The sequence below is a fragment of the Pelodiscus sinensis genome, unplaced genomic scaffold (assembly GCF_049634645.1).
Source record: "Pelodiscus sinensis isolate JC-2024 unplaced genomic scaffold, ASM4963464v1 ctg100, whole genome shotgun sequence".
Lineage (NCBI taxonomy): Eukaryota > Metazoa > Chordata > Testudines > Trionychidae > Pelodiscus > Pelodiscus sinensis.
Genome location: NW_027465939.1, coordinates 371,939 through 392,005, shown reverse-complemented (window position 1 = coordinate 392,005; position 20,067 = coordinate 371,939). Strand labels below are relative to the sequence as shown.

General features: G+C 74.5%; 1 protein-coding gene across 1 annotated transcript in view; it reads right to left on the bottom strand.

Annotated features, from left to right (window-relative positions):
* Positions 1-1,787: 1,787 nt before the first annotated feature.
* Positions 1,788-20,067, bottom strand: part of LOC142825271 (talin-1-like) — an 89,229-nt gene continuing 70,949 nt past the window's right edge. The window contains 6 exon segments of the mRNA XM_075917105.1: positions 1,788-2,026; positions 8,313-8,414; positions 10,684-10,839; positions 11,229-11,333; positions 13,838-13,898; positions 16,099-16,226. Of these exon segments, the coding sequence (XP_075773220.1) occupies positions 1,805-2,026; positions 8,313-8,414; positions 10,684-10,839; positions 11,229-11,333; positions 13,838-13,898; positions 16,099-16,226 (774 nt within the window). The 3' untranslated portion in view covers positions 1,788-1,804.

The following is a 20,067-nucleotide window of genomic DNA, read 5'->3' as shown; positions in this document are numbered from 1 at the left end:
CGCCTGTCCTCCCCCCCCCCCCGCGACCCCTCCGGCGCCTGACCCCGCCCCCCCGCGCGACCCCTCCGGCGCCTGTCCTCCTCCCCCCCCCCCCACGCGCGATCCCTCCGGCGCCTGTCCTCCCCCCCCCCGCGACCCCTCCGGCGCCTGACCCCGCCCCCCCGCGCGACCCTCCGGCGCCTGTCCTCCTCCCCCCCCCCCCACGCGCGATCCCTCCGGCGCCTGTCCTCCCCCCCCCCCCCGCGACCCCTCCGGCGCCTGTCCTCCCCCCCCCCCCCACGCGCGATCCCTCCGGCGCCTGTCCTCCCCCCCCCCGCGACCCCTCCGGCGCCTGACCCCGCCCCCCCGCGCGACCCCCTCCGGCGCCTGTCCTCCTCCCCCCCCCCCACGCGCGATCCCTCCGGCGCCTGTCCTCCCCCCCCCCCCCGCGACCCCTCCGGCGCCTGACCCCGCCCCCCCGCGCGACCCCTCCGGCGCCTGTCCTCCTCCCCCCCCCCCCCCCCACGCGCGATCCCTCCGGCGCCTGTCCTCCCCCCCCCCCGCGACCCCTCCGGCGCCTGTCCTCCTCCCCCCCCCCCCCCACGCGCGATCCCTCCGGCGCCTGTCCTCCCCCCCCCCCCCCCCGCGACCCCTCCGGCGCCTGACCCCGCCCCCCCGCGCGACCCCTCCGGCGCCTGTCCTCCTCCCCCCCCCCCCCCCGCGCGCAACCCCTCCGGTGCCTGACCCCGCCCCCCCCTCCGGCGCCTGTCCTCCTCCTCCTCCCCCCCCCCCGCGCGCGACCCCTCCGGCGCCTGACCCCGCCCCCCCCGCGCGACCCCTCCGGCGCCTGTCCTCCTCCTCCCCCCCCCCCCCGCGCGCGATCCCTCCGGCGCCTGTCCTCCCCCCCCCCCCCCGCGCAACCCCTCCGGCGCCTATCCTCCCCCCCCCCCCCGCGCGCGCGACCCCTCCGGCGCCTGACCCCACCCCCCCGCGCGACCCCTCCGGCGCCTGACCCCGCCGCCCCCCCCCCCCGCGACCCCTCCGGCGCCTGTCCTCCCCCCCCCCGCGCGACCCCTCCGGCGCCTCTCCTCGCCCCCCCTCCCCCCCACGCGACCCCTCCGGCGCCTCTCCTCGCCCCCCCCCGCGCGACCCCTCCGGCGCCTCTCCTCCCCCCCCCCCCCCCGCGACCCCTCCGGCGCCTCTCCTTCCCCCCCTCCCCGCGCGACCCCTCCGGCGCCTCTCCTCGCCGTCCCACCCCCCCCCCCCCCCCCGCGCGCGACCCCTCCAGCGCCTCTCCTCGCCGTTCCCCCCCCCGCGCGACCCCTCCGGCGCCTCTCCTCGCCCCCCCCTCCCCGCGCGACCCCTCCGGCGCCTGTCCTCGCCCCCCCTCCCCACGCGACCCCTCCGGTGCCTGTCCTCGCCCCCCCTCCCCCACGCGACCCCTCCGGCACCTGTCCTCGCCGCCGCCCCCGCGCGCGACCCCTCCGGTGCCTGTCCTCCCCGCGCGACCCCTCCGGCGCCTGTCCTCCCTCCCCGCGCGACCCCTCCGGCGCCTGTCGCCGCCGCCGCCGCCCCCCCGCGCGACCCCTCCGGTGCCTGTCCTCACCCCCCCCCCCCCTCCCCGCGCGACCCCTCCGGCGCCTGTCCTCGCCGCCGCCCCGCACGCGACCCCTCCGGCGCCTGTCCTCCCTCCCCGCGCGACCCCTCCGGCGCCTGTCGCCGCCGCCCCCCCCGCGCGACCCCTCCGGCGCCTGACCCCCCCCCTTCCCGTGTGAGCCTTCGGCACCTCACCCCACCCCCCCTCCCCATGCAAGCCCTCTGGCGCTCAACCCCCGAGCCAGCCACCCCTCCTGCCCAGGTCTGACGCCAGTGACGGGCTGGTAACTGCCCCCAGGGCCCTGCCCGCTGCCCACAGCTCGGGAGCACGGCCGGAGAGCGCCCATGCAGACCCCCCCCCCACTGAGCCGTACTTCTTCGGGGACACCGAGTCTTCCAGCATGGTGGACTCCTCATCCCCCTCCAGCCCAAAGTGGTCCTTGCTCTTCTTCTGCGGGGGGAGAGAGACACTGGCGCTCAGCCGCAGCCCCGCCCGCCCCAGTGCATTCTGGGATCAGCTCTGTGGCTGGCGGGGGGGAGGGGGGGTTCCCTCCTGCCTGGCCCCAAGGCAGCTGCCGCCGCTCTGCTGCCCCGACCCCTGAGCACCCGGTCAAGGACCCCCCCGCCCTGCTCCCGCCCCCTGTTGCAGAACCCCCCCCCCCGCCTGCAGGCCCCTCCACCCTGTCCCTCCCATGGAACACCCCCCCACTGGCCCCTTCCTCCCTGTTCCCGCCCCCCCCCCGCCTGCAGGCCCCTCCACCCTGTCCCTCCCATGGAACACCCCCCACTGGCCCCTTCCTCCCTGTTCCCGCCCCCCCCCCCGCCTGCAGGCCCCTCCACTCTGTCCCTCCCATGGAACACCCCCCACTGGCCCCTTCCTCCCTGTTCCCGCCCCCCCCCCGCCTGCTGGCCCCTCCACCCTGTCCCTCCCATGGAACACCCCCCACTGGCCCCTTCCTCCCTGTTCCCGCCCCCCCCCCCGCCTGCAGGCCCTCCACCCTGTCCCTCCCATGGAACACCCCCCACTGGCCCCTTCCTCCTGTTCCCCCCCCCACCTGCAGGCCCCTCCACCCTGTCCCTCCCATGGAACACCCCCCACTGGCCCCTTCCTCCCTGTTCCCGCCCCCCCCCCGCCTGCAGGCCCCTCCACCCTGTCCCTCCCATGGAACACCCCCCCACTGGCCCCTTCCTCCCTGTTCCCGCCCCCCCCCCGCCTGCAGGCCCCTCCACCCTGTCCCTCCCATGGAACACCCCCCCACTGGCCCCTTCCTCCCTGTTCCCGCCCCCCCCCGCCTGCAGGCCCCTCCACCCTGTCCCTCCCATGGAACACCCCCCCACTGGCCCCTTCCTCCCTGTTCCCGCCCCCCCCCCGCCTGCAGGCCCCTCCACCCTGTCCCTCCCATGGAACACCCCCCCGGCCCCTTCCTCCCTGTTCCCCCCCCGCCTGCAGGCCCCTCCACCCTGTCCCTCCCATGGAACACCCCCCCCTGGCCCCTTCCTCCCTGTTCCCCCCCCGCCTGCAGGCCCCTCCACCCTGTCCCTCCCATGGAACACCCCCCCCTGGCCCCTTCCTCCCTGTTCCCCCCCCGCCTGCAGGCCCCTCCACCCTGTCCCTCCCATGGAACACCCCCCCCTTGCCCCTTCCTCCCTGTTCCCCCCCCGCCTGCAGGCCCCTCCACCCTGTCCCTCCCATGGAACACCCCCCCTGGCCCTTCCTCCCTGTTCCCGCCCCCCCCCCCGCCTGAAGGCCCCTCCACCCTGTCCCTCCCATGGAACACCCCCCCCTGGCCCCTTCCTCCCTGTTCCCCCCCCGCCTGCAGGCCCCTCCACCCTGTCCCTCCCATGGAACACCCCCCCACTGGCCCTTCCTCCCTGTTCCCGCCCCCCCCCCGCCTGCTGCCCCTCCACCCTGTCCCTCCCATGGAACACCCCCCCACTGGCCCCTTCCTCCCTGTTCCCGCCCCCCCCCCGCCTGCAGGCCCCTCCACCCTGTCCCTCCCATGGAACACCCCCCCCTGGCCCTTCCTCCCTGTTCCCCCCCCGCCTGCAGGCCCCTCCACCCTGTCCCTCCCATGGAACACCCCCCCACTGGCCCCTTCCTCCCTGTTCCCGCCCCCCCCCCCCCGCCTGCAGGCCCCTCCACCCTGTCCCTCCCATGGAACACCCCCCCACTGGCCCCTTCCTCCTGTTCCCGCCCCCCCCCCCCGCTGGCCCCTCCACCCTGTCCCTCCCATGGAACACCCCCCCACTGGCCCTTCCTCCCTGTTCCCGCCCCCCCCCCCGCCTGCAGGCCCCTCCACCCTGTCCCTCCCATGGAACACCCCCCCACTGGCCCCTTCCTCCCTGTTCCCGCCCCCCCCCGCCTGCAGGCCCCTCCACCCTGTCCCTCCCATGGAACACCCCCCCACTGGCCCCTTCCTCCCTGTTCCTGCCCCCGCCTGCAGGCCCCTCCACCCTGTCCCTCCCATGGAACACCCCCCACTGGCCCCTTCCTCCCTGTTCCCGCCCCCCCCGCCTGCAGGCCCCTCCACCCTGTCCCTCCCATGGAACACCCCCCCACTGGCCCCTTCCTCCCTGTTCCGCCCCCCCCCCCCCGCCTGCAGGCCCCTCCACCCTGTCCCTCCCATGGAACACCCCCCCACTGGCCCCTTCCTCCCTGTTCCCGCCCCCCCCCCCGCCTGCAGGCCCCTCCACCCTGTCCCTCCCATGGAACACCCCCCACTGGCCCCTTCCTCCCTGTTCCCCCCCCCCGCCTGCTGGCCCCTCCACCCTGTCCCTCCCATGGAACACCCCCCCACTGGCCCCTTCCTCCCTGTTCGCGCCCCCCCCCCGCCTGCAGGCCCCTCCACCCTGTCCCTCCCATGGAACACCCCCCCCACTGGCCCCTTCCTCCCTGTTCCCGCCCCCCCCCCGCCACCAGGCCCCTCCACCCTGTCCCTCCCATGGAACACCCCCCCACTGGCCCCTTCCTCCCTGTTCCCGCCCCCCCGCTGGCCCCTCCACCCTGTCCCTCCCATGGAACACCCCCCACTGACCCCTTCCTCCCTGTTCCCGCCCCCCCCCCCGCTGGCCCCTCCACCCTGTCCCTCCATGGAACACCCCCCCACTGGCCCCTCCTCCCTGTTCCCGCCCCCCCGCTGGCCCCTCCACCCTGTCCCTCCCATGGAACACCCCCCCACTGGCCCCTTTCTCCCTGTTCCCGCCCCCCCCCCCCCACTGGCCCCTTCCTCCCTGTTCCCGCCCCCCCCGCCTGCAGGCCCCTCCACCCTGTCCCTCCCATGGAACACCCCCCCACTGGCCCCTTCCTCCCTGTTCCCGCCCCCCCCCCGCCTGCAGGCCCCTCCACCCTGTCCCTCCCATGGAACACCCCCCCACTGGCCCCTTTCTCCCTGTTCCCGCCCCCCCCCCCACTGGCCCCTTCCTCCCTGTCCCTCCCATGGAACACCCCCCACTGGCCCCTTCCTCCCTGTTCCCGCCCCCCCCGCTGGCCCCTCCACCCTGTCCCTCCCATGGAACACCCCCCCACTGGCCCCTTTCTCCCTGTTCCCGCCCCCCCCCCCCCACTGGCCCCTTCCTCCCTGTTCCCGCCCCCCCCGCCTGCAGGCCCCTCCACCCTGTCCCTCCCATGGAACACCCCCCCACTGGCCCCTTCCTCCCTGTTCCCGCCCCCCCCCCGCCTGCAGGCCCCTCCACCCTGTCCCTCCCATGGAACACCCCCCACTGGCCCCTTCCTCCCTGTTCCCGCCCCCCCCCCCGCCTGCAGGCCCCTCCACCCTGTCCCTCCCATGGAACACCCCCCACTGGCCCCTTCCTCCCTGTTCCCGCCCCCCCCCCCCGCCTGCAGGCCCCTACACCCTGTCCCTCCCATGGAACACCCCCCCACTGGCCCCTTCCTCCCTGTTCCCGCCCCCCCCCCGCCTGCAGGCCCCTCCACCCTGTCCTCCCATGGAACACCCCCCACTGGCCCCTTCCTCCCTGTTCCCGCCCCCCCCCCCGCCTGCAGGCCCCTCCACCCTGTCCCTCCCATGGAACACCCCCCCCGGCCCCTTCCTCCCTGTTCCCGCCCCCCCCCCCGCCTGCTGGCCCCTCCACCCTGTCCCTCCCATGGAACACCCCCCACTGGCCCCTTCCTCCCTGTTCCCGCCCCCCCCGCCTGCAAGCCCCTCCACCCTGTCCCTCCCATGGAACACCCCCCCACTGGCCCCTTCCTCCCTGTTCCCGCCCCCCCCCCGCCTGCAGGCCCCTCCACCCTGTCCCTCCCATGGAACACCCCCCCACTGGCCCCTTCCTCCCTGTTCCCGCCCCCCCCCGCCTGCAGGCCCCTCCACCCTGTCCCTCCCATGGAACACCCCCCCACTGGCCCCTTCCTCCCTGTTCCCGCCCCCCCCCGCCTGCAGGCCCCTCCACCCTGTCCCTCCCATGGAACACCCCCCCCACTGGCCCCTTTCTCCCTGTTCCCGCCCCCCCCCCCACTGGCCCCTTCCTCCCTGTTCCCGCCCCCCCCGCCTGCAGGCCCCTCCACCCTGTCCCTCCCATGGAACACCCCCCCACTGGCCCCTTCCTCCCTGTTCCCGCCCCCCCCCGCCTGCAGGCCCCTCCACCCTGTCCCTCCCATGGAACACCCCCCCCACTGGCCCCTCCTCCCTGTTCCCGCCCCCCCCCCGCCTGCAGGCCCCTCCACCCTGTCCCTCCCATGGAACACCCCCCCACTGGCCCCTTCCTCCCTGTTCCCGCCCCCCCGCTGGCCCCTCCACCCTGTCCCTCCCATGGAACACCCCCCCACTGACCCCTTCCTCCCTGTTCCCGCCCCCCCCCCCCCGCTGGCCCCTCCACCCTGTCCCTCCCATGGAACACCCCCCCACTGGCCCCTTCCTCCCTGTTCCCGCCCCCCCGCTGGCCCCTCCACCCTGTCCCTCCCATGGAACACCCCCCCACTGGCCCCTTCCTCCCTGTTCCCGCCCCCCCCCCGCTGGCCCCTCCACCCTGTCCCTCCCATGGAACACCCCCCCACTGGCCCCTTTCTCCCTGTTCCCGCCCCCCCCCCCCCACTGGCCCCTTCCTCCCTGTTCCCGCCCCCCCCGCCTGCAGGCCCCTCCACCCTGTCCCTCCCATGGAACACCCCCCCACTGGCCCCTCCTCCCTGTTCCCGCCCCCCCCCCCGCCTGCAGGCCCCTCCACCCTGTCCCTCCCATGGAACACCCCCCACTGGCCCCTTCCTCCCTGTTCCCGCCCCCCCCCCGCTGGCCCCTCCACCCTGTCCCTCCCATGGAACACCCCCCCACTGGCCCCTTTCTCCCTGTTCCCGCCCCCCCCCCCCACTGGCCCCTTCCTCCCTGTTCCCGCCCCCCCCGCCTGCAGGCCCCTCCACCCTGTCCCTCCCATGGAACACCCCCCCACTGGCCCCTTCCTCCCTGTTCCCGCCCCCCCCCGCCTGCTGGCCCCTCCACCCTGTCCCTCCCATGGAACACCCCCCCACTGGCCCCTTCCTCCCTGTTCCCGCCCCCCCCCCCCGCCTGCAGGCCCCTACACCCTGTCCCTCCCATGGAACACCCCCCCACTGGCCCCTTCCTCCCTGTTCCCGCCCCCCCGCTGGCCCCTCGACCCTGTCCCTCCCATGGAACACCCCCCCACTGGCCCCTTCCTCCCTGTTCCCGCCCCCCCCCCCGCCTGCAGGCCCCTCCACCCTGTCCCTCCCATGGAACACCCCCCCACTGGCCCCTTCCTCCCTGTTCCCGCCCCCCCCCCGCCTGCAGGCCCCTCCACCCTGTCCCTCCCATGGAACACCCCCCCACTGGCCCCTTCCTCCCTGTTCCCGCCCCCCCCCCCCCCGCCTGCAGGCCCCTCCACCCTGTCCCTCCCATGGAACACCCCCCCACTGGCCCCTTCCTCCCTGTTCCCGCCCCCCCCCCGCCTGCAGGCCCCTCCACCCTGTCCCTCCCATGGAACACCCCCCCCACTGACCCCTTCCTCCCTGTTCCCGCCCCCCCCCCGCCTGCAGGCCCCTCCACTCTGTCCCTCCCATGGAACACCCCCCACTGGCCCCTTCCTCCCTGTTCCCGCCCCCCCGCTGGCCCCTCCACCCTGTCCCTCCCATGGAACACCCCCCCACTGGCCCCTTTCTCCCTGTTCCCGCCCCCCCCCCCACTGGCCCCCTTCCTCCCTGTTCCCGCCCCCCCCGCCTGCAGGCCCCTCCACCCTGTCCCTCCCATGGAACACCCCCCACTGGCCCCTTCCTCCCTGTTCCCGCCCCCCCCCGCTGGCCCCTCCACCCTGTCCCTCCCATGGAACACCCCCCACTGGCCCCTTCCTCCCTGTTCCCGCCCCCCCCCCCCGCTGGCCCCTCCACCCTGTCCCTCCCATGGAACACCCCCCCCACTGGCCCCTTTCTCCCTGTTCCCGCCCCCCCCCCCGGCTGGCCCCTCCACCCTGTCCCTCCCATGGAACACCCCCCACTGGCCCCTTCCTCCCTGTTCCCGCCCCCCCCCGCCTGCAGGCCCCTCCACCCTGTCCCTCCCATGGAACACCCCCACTGGCCCCTTCCTCCCTGTTCCCGCCCCCCCCCCCGCTGGCCCCTCCACCCTGTCCCTCCCATGGAACACCCCCCCACTGGCCCCTTCCTCCCTGTTCCCGCCCCCCCGTTGCAGATCCCCCCCGCCTGCTGGCCCCTCCATGGCAGCCCCCTGCCCTGCCCCCCCGCCCTGCGCACCCCTCCCAGGACGTGCTCCTGCCCCACTCACCTTTTTCAGAATGATGTCGATGTAGCCGGCGATCAGCTGAGCGATCTGCTCCCCCTCTGTCGTCTGCACCGAGTAGTACCCGTCCTGGTAATCCCCGAAATCCTGCAGCAACGGGGCACAGGGCAGCACGAGAGCCCCAGGGCCCTGCCCGGCTCCGCCCCCCCCCTGCCCTGCCTGGCTCCGCCCCCCCACGGCCCTGCCTGGCTTACTGCACCCCACAGCCCTGCCCGGCTCCGCCCCCACGGCACTGCCCGGCTCCGCCCCCCCAGCCCTGCCTGGCTTACTGCACCCCACGGCCCTGCCCGGCTTGCTCCCCCCCCACGGCCCTGCCCGGCTCCCCCCCCACGGCCCTGCCCGGCTCCGCCCCCACGGCCCTGCCCGGCTCCGGCCCCCCACGGCCCTGCCTGGCTTACTCCCCCCACGGCCCTGCCCGGCTTACTCCCCCCACGGCCCTCCCCAGGTAGCGCCCCCCACCTGCCGGCCGTGCCCAGCCTGCACTAGGGACGCTAAGCATGGAGTAACTGACTAATCCAAGAGCCCCAGGGCCACGGCTCCACCTCCAGGGCTCAGCTGAGGACTCGCTGATCCTGGCTACATGCGGCGCTGCCACTTTGAAATACTGCAGGGAGTCTGGCGCCGGGATCCCTGCGGCCCTTCCCCGGCTGGCTCCAGGCTGCACGCGGCGCTGCCACTTCCAAGGGCCCTCCTCTGCCCCCTTGCTGCCTCTTTGGGTACCTCTAGACTACAGGCCTTGCATATTTTGGCCTTGGAAAGGGTTCAGAAAAGGGCAACTAAAATGATGAGGGGTTTGGAACGGGTCCCATATGAGGAGAGGTTAAAGCGACTGGGACTTTTCAGCTTAGAAAAGAGGAGACTGAGGGGGGATATGATAGAGGTCTATAAAATCATGAGTGGTGTGGAGAGGGCCGATAAAGAAAAGTTATTTATTAGTTCCCATAATATAAGGACTAGAGGACACCAAATGAAATTAATGGGTAGCAGGTTTTAAACTAATAAAAGAAAGTTCTTCACACAGCGTGTTGTCAACCTGTGGAACTCCTTGCCAGAGGAGGCTGTGAAGGCTAGGACTAGAACAGAGTTTAAAGAGAAGCTAGATAATTTCATGGAGGTTAGGTCCATAAAAGGCTATTAGCCAGGGGATAAAATGGTGTCCTTGGCCTCTGTCTGTCAGAGGCTGGAGAGGGATGGCAGGAGACAAATCGCTTGATCGTTATCTTCGGTCCACCCTCTCTGGGGCACCTGGTGCTGGCCACTGTGGGCAGACAGGATACTGGGCTAGGTGGACCTTTGTCTGACCCAGCACGGCCGTTCTGATGTTCGTGCTGAATGACACAACAGATCACATTCACAACAGCTGGGCAGGCGGCACCCTCCTCCCCGAAGGGCTCTCTGCACCGCCCCTCCCACCACAGGCGAGGCAACGGCCCAAGCTGGAAATCCCTCATGGGGGCACTGGGCGGGGGGGGGGGGCAAACAGCGCTGCAGGGTTTCCCCTTCATGAAGGTTTGTTTCCAGCTCCGACTGTGCAGCGTGCCCCGGGCACTTGGCTGGCGGCCAGGCCTGCAGGCCTCGCCGCCTGACTCACGAGCCGGGGGTTGGTTCTTATTCTGCCACCTGCAACCACTGAGCCCAGCTTCTCTCCAGCCTCTCTGGATTCCCCCTTTAAGAACTGGAACTGGACTCAGTCTCCAGATGTGGCCTCCCCAGGACCGAATACAATAACGACATCCCTGGATCTGCTGGCCATGCTCCTCCTCACGCACCTGATCTGCCATTAGCCTGCTTGGCTACCAGGGCCCCTGGTGACTCATCTCCAGCTTCCCAGCCACTGTCATCCCCGGGGGCAGGGCGCCGGGGGAACAGAAGGCGCAGGGGGCATGGCGCTGGGTCAGGCAGGGGGGGAACAGGGGGCGGCAGGGGGGGCAGGGTGGGGGGGAGAACAGGAGGCGCGGGGGGGAGAACAGGAGGTGCAGGGGGCAGGGCGCTGGGCCAGACGGGGGGGAACAGGGGGCGGCAGGGGGGGCAGGGGGGGAACAGGGGAGAACAGAAGGTGCGGGGAGCAGGGTGGGGGGGAGAACAGGAGGCGGGGGGGCAGGGCGCTGGGCCAGGCGGAGGGCAGGGTGGGGGGGGGAACAGGGGGCAGCAGGGCGGGCAGGGTGGGGGGGGAGAACAGGAGGCGGGGGGAGAACAGGAGGCGGGGGGGCAGGGCACTGGGCCAGGCGGGGGCAGGGTGGGGGGGGAAACAGGAGGCGGGGGGGCAGGGCGCTGGGCCAGGAAGGGGGGGAACAGGAGGCACAGGGGGGAACGGGGGCGCGGGGGGGAACGGGGGGGGGCGCGGGGGGCACCTTACCAGGGTGAAGCTCTTGGGGGAGGCGGCCCAGCGTTTGATGTTGGTGAGGTTCCACTCCTGAATCACCTCCTTGGTCCTCTCGTCCACGCGCATCACACACTCCTTGGTGATCCCCAGCAGCCGCGGCACCAGCTTGTTCTTCCCCTTCATCTTCTCCTGCCAGCGGGACGGGGCAGGGTCGCAGCTGCCCCGGAGCCCCGCCCCGGCCCCCCCAAAGCCCCGCCCCCAGCCCAGCCCTGGTCCGAGCCCCGCCCCAGCGCCCCACCCCCCAGCCCAGCCCAGTCCTGGTCTGAGCCCCGCCCCAGGGCCCCAAAGCCCCGCCCCCCAGCCCAGCCCCCCCAAAGCCCCTCCCCCCAGCCCAGCCCAGTCCGAGCCCCGCCCCAGCCCCTCCAAAGCCCCGCCCCCCAGCCCCCCCAAAGGCCTGCCCCTCACCCCCCCCCCCAGCCAGAGCCCAGCTCCAGGCCCCAGGAAGCGAGAAGAGGGGAGCAGAGGCCAGAGGGGGGAGCCCTGGAGGACTGATGGGGGGGGGGGGGTTGCTGTCTCACCTTGACCAGGAAGAAGGAGACTCCGTAGGTTTTCAGGGAGCGGGCGAGTTTCACGTAGCGAACCTTGGCCTCAATCTCGCTCATGTTCCCGCAGTTCTTGTGAGCCTGAGGGCAGAGCGGGTCACCCCGAGGCCGAGACCCCCTTCAGCACGTCCCCCTCCAGCACGCCCTGCCCCCCGTAGCCCTCTCCAGCACGCCCCCTCCAGCACGCCTCCCATGGCCCCCTCCAGCACATCCCCCTCCAGCACACCCTGCCCCCTGTAGCCCTCTCCAGCACGCCCCCTCCAGCACGCCCCGCCCCCCCGCGGCCCCCTCCAGCACGCCCCCCCTTCAGCACGCCTCCCATGGCCCCCTCCAGCACATCCCCCTCCAGCACGCCCTGCCCCCTGTAGCCCTCTCCAGCACGCCCCCTCCAGCACGCCCCGCCCCCCCGCGGCCCCCTCCAGCACGCCCCCCCTTCAGCACGCCTCCCATGGCCCCCTCCAGCACATCCCCCTCCAGCACGCCCTGCCCCCTGTAGCCCTCTCCAGCACGCCCCCTCCAGCACGCCCCGCCCCCCGCGGCCCCCTCCAGCACGCCCCCCCTTCAGCACGCCTCCCATGGCCCCCTCCAGCACATCCCCCTCCAGCACGCCCCGCCTCCCGTGGCCCCCTCCAGCACATCCCCCTCCAGCACGCCCCCCCTGCGGCCCCCTCCAGCACGCCCCCCCTTCAGCAGCCCCCCCCTGCAGCCCCCTCCAGCACATCCCCCTCCAGCACGCCCTGCCCCCCGTAGCCCTCTCCAGCACGCCCCCTCCAGCACGCCCCGCCCCCCCTTCAGCACGCCTCCCATGGCCCCCTCCAGCACATCCCCCTCCAGCACGCCCTGCCCCCTGTAGCCCTCTCCAGCACGCCCCCTCCAGCACGCCCCGCCCCCCGCGGCCCCCTCCAGCACGCCCCCCCTTCAGCACGCCTCCCATGGCCCCCTCCAGCACATCCCCCTCCAGCACGCCCCGCCTCCCGTGGCCCCCTCCAGCACATCCCCCTCCAGCACGCCCCCCCTGCGGCCCCCTCCAGCACGCCCCCCCTTCAGCAGCCCCCCCCTGCAGCCCCCTCCAGCACATCCCCCTCCAGCACGCCCTGCCCCCCGTAGCCCTCTCCAGCACGCCCCCTCCAGCACGCCCCGCCCCCCCTTCAGCACGCCTCCCATGGCCCCCTCCAGCACATCCCCCTCCAGCACGCCCTGCCCCCTGTAGCCCTCTCCAGCACGCCCCCTCCAGCACGCCCCGCCCCCCGCGGCCCCCTCCAGCACGCCCCCCCTTCAGCACGCCTCCCATGGCCCCCTCCAGCACATCCCCCTCCAGCACGCCCCGCCTCCCGTGGCCCCCTCCAGCACATCCCCCTCCAGCACGCCCCCCCTGCGGCCCCCTCCAGCACGCCCCCCCTTCAGCAGCCCCCCCCTGCAGCCCCCTCCAGCACATCCCCCTCCAGCACGCCCTGCCCCCCGTAGCCCTCTCCAGCACGCCCCCTCCAGCACGCCCCGCCCCCCCTTCAGCACGCCTCCCATGGCCCCCTCCAGCACATCCCCCTCCAGCACGCCCTGCCCCCTGTAGCCCTCTCCAGCACGCCCCCTCCAGCACGCCCCGCCCCCCGCGGCCCCCTCCAGCACGCCCCCCCTTCAGCACGCCTCCCATGGCCCCCTCCAGCACATCCCCCTCCAGCACGCCCCGCCTCCCGTGGCCCCCTCCAGCACATCCCCCTCCAGCACGCCCCCCCTGCGGCCCCCTCCAGCACGCCCCCCCTTCAGCAGCCCCCCCCTGCAGCCCCCTCCAGCACATCCCCCTCCAGCACGCCCTGCCCCCCGTAGCCCTCTCCAGCACGCCCCCTCCAGCACGCCCCGCCCCCCCTTCAGCACGCCTCCCATGGCCCCCTCCAGCACATCCCCCTCCAGCACGCCCTGCCCCCTGTAGCCCTCTCCAGCACGCCCCCTCCAGCACGCCCCGCCCCCCGCGGCCCCCTCCAGCACGCCCCCCCTTCAGCACGCCTCCCATGGCCCCCTCCAGCACATCCCCCCTCCAGCACGCCCCGCCTCCCGTGGCCCCCTCCAGCACATCCCCCTCCAGCACGCCCCCCCCGCGGCCCCCTCCAGCACGCCCCCCCTTCAGCAGCCCCCCCCCCCCGCGGCCCCCTCCAGCACATCCCCCTCCAGCACGCCCCCCCCGCGGCCCCCTCCAGCATGGCCCCCTCCAGCACACCCCGCCCCCCGCGGTCCCCTCCAGCACGCCCCCCTCCAGCACACCCCGCCCCCCGCGGTCCCCTCCAGCACGCCCCCCTCCAACACGCCCTGCCCCCCGTAGCCCTCTCCAGCACGCCCCCCTCCAGCACACCCCGCCCCCCCGCAGCTCCCTCCAGCACGCCCCGCCCCCTGCGGCTCCCTCCTGCACACCCCGCCAATGCAGCTCCCCCCCACAGCTCTTGCCCTAGCTGCCCACCCCCATGGCCCACCAGTAACCAGCTCCACTCCCTTCCTCCCCACGGCTGCTCCTGGCCAGCCCTGCACTCCCAAGGCAGAGTCCTCTCCCCGCCAGGGGCTGCAGCCTTGGGACAGGCCCAGCCCAGCTGCCCACGCACCAGGAAGATCTTGCGCTCGCCCTTCTGCTTGATGTACTCCTTGGGAAGGAAATCCTTCAGGCTGCAGGCAGAGCAGAGCAGCTGTCACCCGCAGGAGGCCAGACCTGGGCACGCCCCAGAGCCCGGCTCCGACTCCACCCCGCAGGGCCCGGGCAGTGCAGAGGTACCGAGCACGCAGCGCCAGGAGCCCACAGAGCGGCCCCTCGGGGAAGATGGTCCGGAGGGAGTGGGGGGGGAGCAGCCGGCAAAGCCCAGCGCTGCACTGGGGGGGCTAGACAGGGAGCCTGGGGGGGCCCCGGCGCTGCACCGGGGGGGCTAGGTAGGGAACCTGGGGGGGCCCCGGCGCTGCACCGGGGGGGCTAGACAGGGAGCCTGGGGGGGGGCCCCGGCGCTGCACCGGGGGGGCTAGGTAGGGAGCCTGGGGGGGCCCCGGCGCTGCACCGGGGGGGCTAGGTAGGGAGCCTGGGGGGGCCCCGGCGCTGCACCGGGGGGGCTAGGTAGGGAGCCTGGGGGGGACCCGGCGCTGCACCGGGGGGGGCTAGGTAGGGAGCCTGGGGGGGACCCGGCGCTGCACCGGGGGGGCTAGACAGGGAGCCTGGGGGGGCCCCGGCGCTGCACCGGGGGGGCTAGACAGGGAGCCTGGGGGGGCCCCGGCGCTGCACCGGGGGGGCTAGGTAGGGAGCCTGGGGGGGGCCCCGGCGCTGCACCGGGGGGGCTAGGCAGGGAGCCTGGGGGGGCCCCGGCGCTGCACCGGGGGGGCTAGGCAGGGAGCCTGGGGGGGCCCCGGCGCTGCACCGGGGGGGGCTAGACAGGGAGCCTGGGGGGGCCCCGGCGCTGCACCGGGGGGGCTAGGCAGGGAGCCTGGGGGGGCCCCGGCGCTGCACCGGGGGGGCTAGGCAGGGAGCCTGGGGGGGCCCCGGCGCTGCACCGGGGGGGCTAGGCAGGGAGCCTGGGGGGGCCCTGGCGCTGCACCGGGGGGGCTAGGCAGGGAGCCTGGGGGGCCCCGGCGCTGCACTGGGGGGGCTAGGTAGGGAGCCTGGGGGGGCCCGGCGCTGCACTGGGGGGGCTAGGCAGGGAGCCTGGGGGGGCCCCGCGCTGCACCGGGGGGGCTAGGCAGGGAGCCTGGGGGGGCCCGGCGCTGCACCGGGGGGGCTAGGCAGGGAGCCTGGGGGGGCCCCGGCGCTGCACCGGGGGGGCTAGGCAGGGAGCCTGGGGGGGCCCCGGCGCTGCACCGGGGGGGCTAGGCAGGGAGCCTGGGGGGCCCCGGCGCTGCACTGGGGGGGCTAGGTAGGGAGCCTGGGGGGGCCCGGCGCTGCACTGGGGGGGCTAGGCAGGGAGCCTGGGGGGGCCCGGCGCTGCACCGGGGGGGCTAGGCAGGGAGCCTGGGGGGCCCCGGCGCTGCACTGGGGGGGCTAGGTAGGGAGCCTGGGGGGGCCCGGCGCTGCACCGGGGGGGCTAGGCAGGGAGCCTGGGGGGGCCCCGCGCTGCACCGGGGGGGCTAGGCAGGGAGCCTGGGGGGGCCCGGCGCTGCACCGGGGGGGCTAGGTAGGGAGCCTGGGGGGGCCCCGGCGCTGCACCGGGGGGGCTAGGCAGGGAGCCTGGGGGGGACCCGGCGCTGCACCAGGGGGGCTAGGCAGGGAGCCTGGGGGGGGACCCGGCGCTGCACCGGGGGGGCTAGGCAGGGAGCCTGGGGGGGCCCCGGCGCTGCACCGGGGGGGCTAGGCAGGGAGCCTGGGGGGGACCCGGCGCTGCACTGGGGGGGGCTAGGCAGGGAGCCTGGGGGGGACCCGGCGCTGCACTGGGGGGGCTAGGCAGGGAGCCTGGGGGGGCCCGGCGCTGCACTGGGGGGGCTAGGCAGGGAGCCTGGGGGGGGCCCGGCGCTGCACTGGGGGGGCTAGGCAGGGAGCCTGGGGGGCCCGGCGCTGCACTGGGGGGGCTAGGCAGGGAGCCTGGGGGGGGCCCGGCACTGCACTGGGGGTCTAGGCAGGGAGCCTGGGGGGGCCACGGCGCTGCACTGGGGGTCTAGGCAGGGAGCCTGGGGGGGCCACGGCGCTGCACTGGGGGTCTAGGCAGGGAGCCTGGGGGGGCCCCGGCGCTGCACTGGGGGTCTAGGCAGGGAGCCTGGGGGGGCCCCGCGCTGCACTGGGGGTCTAGGCAGGGAGCCTGGGGGGGCCCGGCGCTGCACTGGGGGTGCCGGGAAGGGGGTGTCAAAGGGACCCGGGGGGGGCTGGGCGGCGGTTCGGGGGCTCCTCGACTCTCACTCCAGGAAGCCCGGCTTGTGCTTCTGCTCGTTGTGGGGGCCGAACTGGATCTGAGACTGGAAGCCGGCGAACTCGCAGGCCTTGTCGAAGGAGACGGGGTGGGAGCCGTTCAGGATGTCGTCCCGGGCCTGCGGGGGAGAAGGCGAGGGGGGTGGAAGGGTTTGCGCGGGGGGAGGGAGAAGGCGAGGGGGGTGGAAGGGTTTGCGCGGGGGGAGGGAGAAGGCGAGGGGGGTGGAAGGGTTTGCGCGGGGGGAGGGAGAAGGCGAGGGGGGTGGAAGGGTTTGCGCGGGGGGGAGGGAGAAGGCGAGGGGGGAGGGAGAAGGCGAGGGGGGTGGAAGGGTTTGCGCGGGGGGAGGGAGAAGGCGAGAGGGGGGAGGGAGAAGGCGAGGGGGGTGGAAGGGTTTGCGCGGGGGGAGGGAGAAGGCGAGGGGGGAGGGAGAAGGCGAGGGGGGTGGAAGGGTTTGCGCGGGGGGAGGGAGAAGGCGAGGGGGGTGGAAGGGTTTGCGCGGGGGGAGGGAGAAGGCGAGGGGGGTGGAAGGGTTTTGCGCGGGGGGAGGGAGAAGGCGAGGGAGGTGGAAGGGTTTGCGCGGGGGGAGGGAGAAGGCGAGGGGGAGGGAGAAGGCGAGGGGGGTGGAAGGGTTTGCGCGGGGGGGAGGGAGAAGGCGAGGGGGGTGGAAGGGTTTGCGCGGGGGGAGGGAGAAGGCGAGGGAGGTGGAAGGGTTTGCGCGGGGGGAGGGAGAAGGCGAGGGGGAGGGAGAAGGCGAGGGGGGTGGAAGGGTTTGCGCGGGGGGAGGGAGAAGGCGAGGGGGGTGGAAGGGTTTGCGCGGGGGGGAGGGAGAAGGCGAGGGGGGAGGAAGGGTTTGCGCGGGGGGGGAGGGAGAAGGCGAGGGGGGGTGGAAGGGTTTGCGCGGGGGGGGAGGGAGAAGGCGAGGGGGGTGGAAGGGTTTGCGCGGGGGGAGGGAGAAGGCGAGGGGGGTGGGAGAAGGCGAGGGGGTGGAAGGGTTTGCGCGGGGGGAGGGAGAAGGCGAGGGGGGTGGAGAAGGCGAGGGGGTGGAAGGGTTTGCGCGGGGGGAGGGAGAAGGCGAGGGGGGTGGAAGGGTTTGCGCGGGGGGGAGGGAGAAGGCGAGGGGGGTGGAAGGGTTTGCGCGGGGGGGTGGGAGAAGGCGAGGGGGGTGGAAGGGTTTGCGCGGGGGGGTGGGAGAAGGCGAGGGGGGTGGAAGGGTTTGCGCAGGGGGAGGGAGAAGGCGAGGGGGGTGGGAGAAGGCGAGGGGGGTGGAAGGGTTTGTGCGGGGGGAGGCAGAAGGCGAGGGGGGTGGGAGGATTTGCGCGGGGGGGAGGGAGAAGGCGAGGGAGGTGGAAGGGTTTGCGCGGGGGGAGGGAGAAGGCGAGGGGGATGGGAGAAGGCGAGGGGGTGGAAGGGTTTGCGCGGGGGGGAGGGAGAAGGCGAGGGGGGTGGAAGGGTTTGCGCGGGGGAGGGAGAAGGCGAGGGGGGTGGAAGGGTTTGCGCGGGGGGGAGGGAGAAGGCGAGGGGGGTGGAAGGGTTTGCGCGGGGGGAGGGAGAAGGCGAGGGGGGTTTGGGTATGGTGGAAGGGTTTGCGCGGGGGGGAGGGAGAAGGCGAGGGGGGTGGAAGGGTTTGCGCGGGGGGAGGGAGAAGGCGAGGGGGGTGGAAGGGTTTGCGCGGGGGGGAGGGAGAAGGCGAGGGGGGTGGGAGAAGGCGAGGGGGTGGAAGGGTTTGCGCGGGGGAGGGAGAAGGCGAGGGGGGTGGAAGGGTTTGCGCGGGGGGGTGGGAGAAGGCGAGGGGGGTGGAAGGGTTTGCGCGGGGGGGAGGGAGAAGGCGAGGGGGGTGGAGGGTTTGCGCGGGGGGAGGGAGAAGGCGAGGGGGGAGGAAGGGTTTGCGCGGGGGGAGGGAGAAGGCGAGGGGGGTGGGAGAAGGCGAGGGGGTGAAGGGTTTGCGCGGGGGGAGGGAGAAGGCGAGGGGGGTGGAAGGGTTTGCGCGGGGGGGAGGGAGAAGGCGAGGGGGGTGGAAGGGTTTGCGCGGGGGGAGGGAGAAGGCGAGGGGGGAGGAAGGGTTTGCGCGGGGGGGGAGGGAGAGGGGCGAGGGGGGTGGAAGGGTTTGCGCGGGGGGGGAGGGAGAGGGCGAGGGGGGGAGGAAGGGTTTGCGCGGGGGGGGAGGGAGAAGGCGAGGGGGGGAGGAAGGGTTTGCGCGGGGGGGGAGGGAGAAGGCGAGGGGGGGAGGAAGGGTTTGCGCGGGGGGAGGGAGAAGGCGAGGGGGGTGGAAGGGTTTGCGCGGGGGGGGAGGGAGAAGGCGAGGGGGGGAGGAAGGGTTTGCGCGGGGGGGGAGGGAGAAGGCGAGGGGGGTGGAAGGGTTTGCGCGGGGGGAGGGAGAAGGCGAGGGGGGTGGAAGGGTTTGCGCGGGGGGAGGGAGAAGGCGAGGAGGGTGGAAGGGTTTGCGCGGGGGGAGGGAGAGGGCGAGGGGGGTGGAAGGGTTTGCGCGGGGGGGGAGGGAGAGGGCGAGGGGGGTGGAAGGGTTTGCGCGGGGGGAGGGAGAGGGCGAGGGGGGTGGAAGGGTTTGCGCGGGGGGAGGGAGAAGGCGAGGAGGGTGGAAGGGTTTGCGCGGGGGGAGGGAGAGGGCGAGGGGGGTGGAAGGGTTTGCGCGGGGGGGGAGGGAGAGGGCGAGGGGGGTGGAAGGGTTTGCGCGGGGGGGGAGGGAGAGGGCGAGGGGGGTGGAAGGGTTTGCGCGGGGGGAGGGAGAGGGCGAGGGGGGTGGAAGGGTTTGCGCGGGGGGAGGCAGAAGGCGAGGGGGGTGGAAGGGTTTGCGCGGGGGGAGGGAGAAGGCGAGGGGGGTGGGAGAAGGCGAGGGGGGTGGAAGGGTTTGCGCGGGGGGAGGGAGAAGGCGAGAGGGGTGGAAGGGTTTGCGCGGGGGGAGGGAGAAGGCGAGGGGGGAGGGAGAAGGCGAGGGGGTGGGAGAAGGCGAGGGGGGTGGAAGGGTTTGCGCGGGGGAGGGAGAAGGCGAGGGGGGGTGGAAGGGTTTGCGCGGGGGGAGGGAGAAGGCGAGGGGGGAGGGAGAAGGCGAGGGGGGAGGGAGAAGGCAAGGGGGGTGGGAGAAGGCAAGGGGGGTGGAAGGGTTTGCGCGGGGGGAGGGAGAAGGCGAGGGGGGAGGGAGAAGGCGAGGGGGGTGGGAGAAGGCGAGGGGGGTGGAAGGGTTTGTGCGGGGGGAGGGAGCAGTCCGCACACTGGATTTGGGGCAGAGATGCGGTGCTGGGGTGGTGGGGGGAGGGCAGAGGCACCATGGGGGGCGGGGGAGGGGGAGGCCATTCCTGGCCACTCGGTAATGTCTCTTCGGGGCTGGGAACGGGCAGGCTGAGGGCCAGGGGGTGCCAGGCCAGGGCAGCCCGTCTCCCACCCCCACCGGGCAGTGCTGGCTCCCCAGGGAACGGTCTCACAGGGCCCCTAAGAGCTCAGCTGGTCCGGCCCCTGGCTGCAGCAGGGCTAGCTACAGGTGGGGCTCGCCGGGGGCAAGCGCTGGGGGCATGGGTGGGGGTGAATGTAGGGGCCCAGACAGGGGATGCCGGAGGCGAGTGCAGGGGGGGCAAAGGGGACAGGGTGGGGAGAGCGGGGGGCGGGGATAGGGGCGGGACGGGGCGGGGAATGGGGGCGTAGAGCAGGTTGAGCTGCACGGGGTCGCGGGAGTCCACGTTCTGGTTGGAGTAGGCGGGCGGGGCGGGATCAGGGAATGGGGGCGGGGGGCGGGACGGGGAATGGGGGTGGGGATAGGGGGCGGGGCCGGGCCATACCTACACGTAGAGCAGGTTGAGCTGCACGGGGTCGCGGGAGTCCACGTTCTGGTTGGAGTGGGCGGGGCGGGATCAGGGAATGGGGGCGGGGACGGGGATAGGGGGCGGGGCGGGATCAGGGAATGGGGACGGGGATAGGGGGCGGGGGACGGGGATAGGGGGCGGGGACGGGGA